The 7,500-nt window shown below is 58.3% G+C and overlaps 1 protein-coding gene across 1 annotated transcript in view; it reads right to left on the bottom strand.

Moving 5' to 3' along the window:
• Positions 1-7,500, bottom strand: part of LOC106809506 (microtubule-actin cross-linking factor 1-like) — a 32,099-nt gene that overhangs the window by 7,837 nt on the left and 16,762 nt on the right. Inside the window, exon 3 of the mRNA XM_014812600.1 lies at positions 5,064-5,297. Coding sequence (XP_014668086.1) covers positions 5,064-5,297 — 234 coding nt within the window. The remainder of the gene's footprint in view (positions 1-5,063; positions 5,298-7,500) is intronic.

The following is a 7,500-nucleotide window of genomic DNA, read 5'->3' as shown; positions in this document are numbered from 1 at the left end:
TTTATATGTATACGTTTTTATGTATTATATATAATATATTATCAAAATATCAAACTCGCTCTCTCTCTCTCTCTCTATCTCTCTCTCTCTCTCACACTCTTTCCCTCCTCTCTCCTCTCTCTCTCTCTCTCTCTCACACTCTTTCCCTCCTCTCTCCTCTCCCTCCTCCTCTCTCACCCCACCTCTCTATTTCCTCTCTCACTCTCTCTCTCCTCCTCTCTCTCTCTCTCCCCACTCTCTATATTGCTCACCAGTCGTGTATGAACTCAGCCTGTAGTTTCAGTTCCTGTGTTTGCTCCGGCGTTAGCACCTCGCTCTCCGATGCCAGCAGCTTCAGACTCTGCACACAGCTGAGCACCGGCTCCTGCTGTCCGCTAACCTCCGTCTCCAGCTTCTACGCGTGACAAACAAGTGAACAGCATGAGGGAGGGAAAATCCATCTCCGACAAACAAGTGAACAGCATGAGGGAGGGAAAATCCATCTCCGACAAACAAGTGAACAGCACGAGGGAGGGAAAATCCATCGCCGACAAACAAGTGAACAGCATGAGGGAGGGAATATTCGTTTCGTTTGTAGACAGGTAGTATGGGCTGTCTCTATCGGATGCTGGTCAATTGCATTAACTCATTTGGGTTCGACAAACATATAATTCTATGTGATTGAGCTATAAATTTTGTGATGATAAAAAACCTAAAAAAACTTATACAAATGATAAACAACCTACGAGAAAGGAATATATTCTTTCTGAATATATCATTCTTGCTTATAATTCTTGTCATACTGCCCCTTTTCTCACTGCCCTGTTAGTGTTGGCACTGGATATAGTATCAGATATAAATATAGCGCAGATCATTGCTAGATTTTTTAATCAAATTTTTCTTTTGTACACAAATTCTAAAACACGTAACACGGCCGTACGCTAACACCTACCTTCACATCTTCAAGCTGCTTCTGCAGGACCTCCGCATCCCTCAGCGCCACCTGCTGGCCAAGTAATGCCTCTTCGACATCGGACAACCAATCAGAGACCTCGGCCGCTTTGGTTTTCGCCTCTTCCACTTTCTTTTCGACGGAAGCCTGGTGATGAAATAACATCACAATAAGTTAGGACATTTAGTTAATGAATTATTTGTCTAGCATATATTGCTCATCGTTATATAATTTATTTATTGCCAATTCAAAATCAATCGGTTACAAATTTCAAAATCGATTAATTCAACATTTGCGAAATCATCACCAACTAAAAAAATTTAAAAATCACGTCACTAAAAATTTCGAAAAAAACACCAATATCGCCAAACACCGCAAATCACGGCAGCACTAGTGGCGCCCTCACCCCCGCATCACAGCGCCACCTACCTTGATGGCGTCGTGGCCGTGCACGGACGAGCGGCCGATCTCCGGCGCAAGCTCCAGCGCGTACTCTTGTTTTGAGCGCGCCGGCGGCACGACGATGCCCTTCTCCACCGCCTCCTTCAGGCCGATGCGCTCGCCAGTCATCGGGTTCAAGAACGTAGACTCATCAGCGTCTACGAACCCGCGAGCAATCGCGTCGTTAAGGGTCATGCGGCGACGCGTGCGCGGGTCGCACACCGCCACCTGGTGGCCGTCGATGAGCGCCGTCTCGACCGCCTCGGCAAGGTTTACGCGTTCGCCTGTTTTCGCGTCGTAGAACGCGCCGGCGTTGGCGTCGTAAACTGTCGCCGCGGCGGCGTGGAGGGACATCGCGCGGGCGTGAGGCAGCAGCAGCCCGCGAGACACGGCCTCGGCTAGCGGGACGTCTCGCCGCGCCTCTGTGTCTCGCACGACCCCCCGCGCGGCGTCCAGCATGCCCGCGGCCACCGCCTCGGCCGCCGAGATGCAGCGACCCGAGCGAGTGTCCTTGACGAGCAGCGTGTCAAGGTCGACGAGGCGTCTTGAGACTGCCTCGTCCAGCGTGAGGCTCTGCCTCGTCGCCGGGTCGACGATGCGTGACGTCTCGGGGTCGAGGAGGCCTCGGGTGATGCAGTCCTCAAACGAGATGCGGGGTCGCGTCTCAATGATCAGGTTTTGCTCCATCGCCTCCGCCAGGTTGTACTCCTGACCTGTGACGAGGTCAAAGGTCAAAGGTTATACGGTGAAGCAAGCATCACACGGTGTTGTTAAAATTAATTTGAACAAACATTTAAATTTTTATTTTTAGTTTATATATTTTTTATATATATTTTTACATATTTTCTTTAAAAAAAAGAAGGAAATAAATTCATGAAAAAATTAACCCCATATACGTTTACGTTATAGAAATTCTGTTTAAATATTATCCGACCATTTAATACCAATTGACGTGACAGAGAAATGTTGCCTCCTATAAAAATAAAGTGAACAGAGCGTCCCCTACCTACACTATGATTATATGCAACACACAGCGCCCCCTACCAGAACAACGATCATACACGACGTACAGCGCCCCCTACCTGTGTCGGGATTGTAGACGACACCGGCGTCGACGTCAATCAGACGTTTCTCGATCGCCTCGGCAACGGTGAGCAGCTCACCCGTCTTCATGTCTCGCACGGCCGGCGCGTCGGGGTCGATAAGGTTTCGCTCGACCGCCTCACGCAGCGAGACCGCCTCGCCCGTCAGCGGGTCGGTGAAGACGAGCGTCGAGACATTGACGACGCCGCGCGCCACCGCGTCGTGCAGCGTGATCGGACGGTCGCCGGAGGTCGCGGCGAGGTCGGCAGCGAGGTCGTCGAGGAGCGAGGCGGCGTCCTCGCCGAAGGTCGGGTCGTGGAGGCGGCCGCGGCGTGGGTCGAGCAGCGCCTCGGCGACCGCCTCGCGCAGCGAGACGCGTTCCCCGGTGCGGGGGTCGCGCGCACGCAGCGACGATTCCGTGATGAGCTTCCGCGCGATCGCCTCGTCCAAGGTCACGAGGTCGCCAGAGGTCGGGTCGCGCATGCAGCCCGTGCGCGCGTCGAACAGCCCGCGACGTATCGCGGCCTCGAGCGAGACGGGCGGGGCGGCGCGCACGAGCATGCCTCGCGAGAGCGCCTCGTCCAGCGGCACCGTCTCGTCTCGCTCGGCGTCGAGACACGTGCCTCGCGAGGCGTTGAGCAGGTGAGCGCGCTGCGCCTCGGCGAGCGTGTACAGCCGGCCGTCGTCGGTCCCGCGCAGCAGCGTCGTGTCGCCGGCGACGGCGCGCGCCGCCAGGGCGCGCTTCACGCTCATGCGTTCTCCCGTCGCGGGGCACGTCACCTCGCCGCTCGCGCGATCGTACAGTCCCTGCGCGACTACGTCGTAGAGCGACGCCGCGCCGCGCGCGAAAAGAAACACAAGGCCGTCGTCGACGGACTGCGCGACCGGGACCCACGCGGTGGCGCCGGTGTCGCGGACGCGCCCGGCCGACACGTCGATGAGACCCTCCTCGAGCGCGCGATCGATCGTGAGCACGTCGCCCGCGGCAACGTCTCTCACGGTCGCGGAACAAGCGAGCAGCAGCCCGGCGGCGATGGCCTCGCGAAGGTCGTACGTCTCGCCGGACCAGGGGTCGACGAGGGTGAGCGAGTCCGCGTCGAACGCCTTCGTCTCGATCGCCTCGCTCAGCGTCATCGGCTGCCGCGTCGCGACGAGACCCTGCCTCACGGCGTCTCCAAACGGGATCGAGACACCCGAGGCCGGGTCGACGACGACGCGGCGAGACGGGTCAAGGTATCCGGCGTCGATCGCCTCGACGAGGTTCCACGATTGGTTGGTGAGCGGGTCTCGGACGGCGGCCGAGGCGGGGTCGAGAAGCCCGAGACGCAGCGCGCGCTCGAGCGGCAGCGTCTCGCCGGAGTCCGACGTCCGGTACTCGCACGTCTCAACGTCGAGGCTGCCGTCTCGGCGCGCCTCAGCGAGGCTCGCCGCCGCGCGCACGAGCACGCCTCGACGCAGCGCGTCCGCTAGCGGGACGGCAGCGCCCCCTGCCGGGTCGGCGACGGCGAGGGTCGCGGGGTCGACGAGGCGGCGTCTCACGGCCTCGTCGAGACGCACGTACTCGCCTGCGGAGTCGCGCGCCGCCGCGCTGCCGCCGTCGACGACCCCCTGAGTCATCGCCTCGGCAAGGGTGAGCCGCGTCCCGGTGGTGGGCTCGCGGACGACCCCCCGCTCCGCGTCCAGCACCCCCGACGCCAGCGCCCTCTCCAGGGTCAGCGGCCGGAGGATCGGCCGGATGAAGCCGGCGGTCAGCGCGTCCGGCAGCGTGTACTTTCGCTTCGCGGCCGCGTCGCGAACGGTCGCCGCGAACCTGTCGAGCAGGCGCGCCTTCACGAACCGCGCGATCCGCTGAACCTTCCCGGCCTTCGCGTTGTACAGGTACGAGTCGTCGGCGATCCACCCGTCGGCGATTGCCGCCGACAGGGGGCGCCGCTCGCCCGTCGTCGGGTCGGCGAACTCCCGCGTTGCGGCGTTGTAGAGTCCGTACTGCAGCGCCTGGTAGAGCGACAGCGGCGTCTCAGCCTTGACGACAACGCCGAAGTGCAGCGCGTCGTCGAGATGCAGCGACTCTTTGCGAGCGAGGTCGGTGACGGTTGCCGCGGCAACGTCGAGCAGGCCGGTCGCGCGCGCGTCCGCGAGAGAGATGGCGCCGCCGCTGCGCGTGTTCTTCACGGCGGGGACGTCGGTGCGAAGGAAGGTGCGCATCGCACGCTCGAGCGTGACCCCGCGACCCTGGGGTCTCGTGGGGTGGCGTAGCGTGGCGGCGCCCGCGTCATACGCGCCCTCCCCCGCCGTCAGACAGCGGTACAGCGTCACCGGCTCATACTCCTCAGAGAGTAGAAGAATAGAGAAGGAATAGAGAAAACGAGAAAGACGAGAAAAAGAGAGTGACACACATACATACACACATAGCTGGCACGTCGTGGTGTAGAGAAATTGGGCACACACAACAAGGAGAAGGAAGAGGAGAGGAGAGGAGAGGGGAGGAAGAGAGAAGGAATAGAAGAAGCAAGAAAGACAGAGAGAAAGAGAGGGCAGAGAGCAGCAAGCACACACACACATAGCTAGCACATCGTGATGTGGAGAGCTGGCAAACACACACACACACCTGGCTGTATCTTGTGTCGAGTTCCTTCATCAGGTCTGTCATCTCATCTCTCTCCTCGGGCAAATTCTCGATGAGCGCCTCCAGCTCCATCGCCGCTACCTGCACGCCCTCTATGAGCCGCTGCTGCGACACTATGTCCACCTTTAGTGCTTTCAGATTTGCTAGGTTGTCCTGCACCTCCGACGGTTCGGTGGCTGTGGCCTTTGTCACCTCCTCCTCAGTCTTACCCTCCACCTAATAGAGAACAAGATGGTAAACACTAACCTTCTATCTGATACAGAGCAAGATGGTAAAAACTAACCTGCTATCTGATACAGAGCAAGATGGTAAAAACTAACCTTTCATTTAATATACAGCAAGATGGTAACCTCCTACCCACTACATACACAGACAGCAACATAGTTACAGTATATTTCAGTTAGCACTCTGTGTTTCAAGAATCGTTCCAGAGTGCTAACTGGTGTATCACCGAACCTATTATCTTTCGCAGTCTTACCCTCTACTGAATATGTGCTAAAACATTGCCAACCTTACCATTGAAAAGCAAATCGGCCCATTTCACACTGACATTTTATTGACATTACATTGACACTGACTTACAACTTATTTTTATAAATATACATATCGGTATATATAATACATAATATGTAAATATAATATGTATATACATATATATAATACATAATATGTAAATATAATATATATACATACATAATGCACATGCAGGCACCGCAAAGCGAACAACGCACGAAGACAGAAACAAACCGGGAGTTTGTTATCGATCCGGCGAACCCCGCAAGCGTAACAAGCGCTTGCAATGACGAACAACGTAGAGTTTGTGTACGCGACCGGCGAACGCGCGCAACGAACAACGCACGAAGACGGAACAACGCACGAAGACGGAACAACGCACGAAGACGGAACAACGGGAGTTCTCGTCATCGCGGCCGGAGGAACAGCGGCGTGAGTTCCGCATCAAGAGACCGGAGATCATCCGAGACCGCCGCGAAGTGCGAATGACGCTACCGACGCGCCGGGAGGAGAGCGCATCCCTCTCCGTCACCGAGACGACGCCTCCGCACGAGGAGAAAGAGGAGGAGGAGGAGGAGGAGGCAGAGGAGAGCCGATATGAGCAAGATACCATCGTGAGGAAGACCATACGGAAGGAGGTGATCGTGTCGGGAGACGCCGGAACCGCGCCGTTGGCGGGAGACGCCGGAACCGCGTCGTGGAACGAACGGCGCACAAAGACAAAGAAGGGCGTGACGTTTACGAACGACGTCGCCATGACGACGCGGAGGCAGTGAGGCGGGACTGTGCGACGTGCGCGCGCGAACTTTCCGCGACCCCTCATCGGGTCGCGTCCTCACCATCGACGAAGCCGTCTCCGCGGGGCTTCTCTCTCCAGGGGGGGGGTGATGCCGCGGAGGAGCTGATCCCAGAGGAGGAGGAAGTGATCCCGGAGGAGGAGGAGGAGGAGGAGGAAGGAGCAGAGAAAGAGCCGATATGAGCAAGATCACCGCTGCGTGAGGAAGACCATACGGAAGGAGGTGATCGTGTCGGGAGACGCCGGAACCGCCCCGTGGAACGAACGGCGCGCAAAGACAAAGAAGGGCGTGACGTTTACGAACGACGTCGCCTATGACGATCGGCGAGCCGTGGAGCGGGCTGTCGACGTGCGCGCGCCGTGCAGAACTTTCGCGACCCTCATCGGTCGCGTCCTCACCAATCAAAAGACGCGAATCCGTCTCCGCGGCTTGCCTCTCATCTCCGACAGCCCACTCGCGGAGGACTGATCCCAGAGGATGAGGAATGATCCCGGAGGAGAGGAGGATTAGAGCCGCCTGACCGCTGTACCCGCTGTCTACGCGGTGAGAGGGCGCGTAATGACGCGGTGCGCCGCCCACGCTCTAAACGCCACCCACGAGACCGCCAGGGTCGGGTCACGCTCGATGCGTGCGAATGCGCACATTCCTTTCACGCGACGTCCCGCGTGAAGAACACGCTGCAGCGGCGCGCCATCTCTCTCTGGCGGACGCTTGCGCGCGACCGCCTGCTCGACGTTGCCCGCGGCAACCGTTCAACTGGACAGCAGCCCCGAGCATCTCTCGCTCAGCAAAGAGTCGCTGCATCTCGATACCGCTCACTATTCGGGTCGTCGTCAAAGGCGCGGAGACGCGCGCTTGTCGCTCTACCAGGCGCTGCAGTACGGCAACTCTACAACGCCGCACACGCGGGAGTTCGCCGACCCGACCGAACGGAAGAGCGGCGCCCGCCTGTCGGTCGGCAAATCGCCGACGGGATGGATTCGCCGACGGACTCGACCTGTAAGCAACGCAAGCCGGGAAGGTTTCAGCGGAGTCGACGGCGGTTCGTAGAAGGCGCGCCTGCTCGACAGGTTCGCGGCGACCGTATCGCGACGCGGCGCGAAACGTCA

Source organism: Priapulus caudatus, unplaced genomic scaffold (genome assembly GCF_000485595.1).
Source record: "Priapulus caudatus unplaced genomic scaffold, Priapulus_caudatus-5.0.1 Scaffold360, whole genome shotgun sequence".
In the NCBI taxonomy this organism is placed as follows: Eukaryota; Metazoa; Priapulida; class Priapulimorpha; order Priapulimorphida; family Priapulidae; genus Priapulus; species Priapulus caudatus.
The sequence above is the reverse complement of the archived record's forward strand: the minus strand, read 5'-3'. Positions and strand labels throughout refer to the sequence as shown.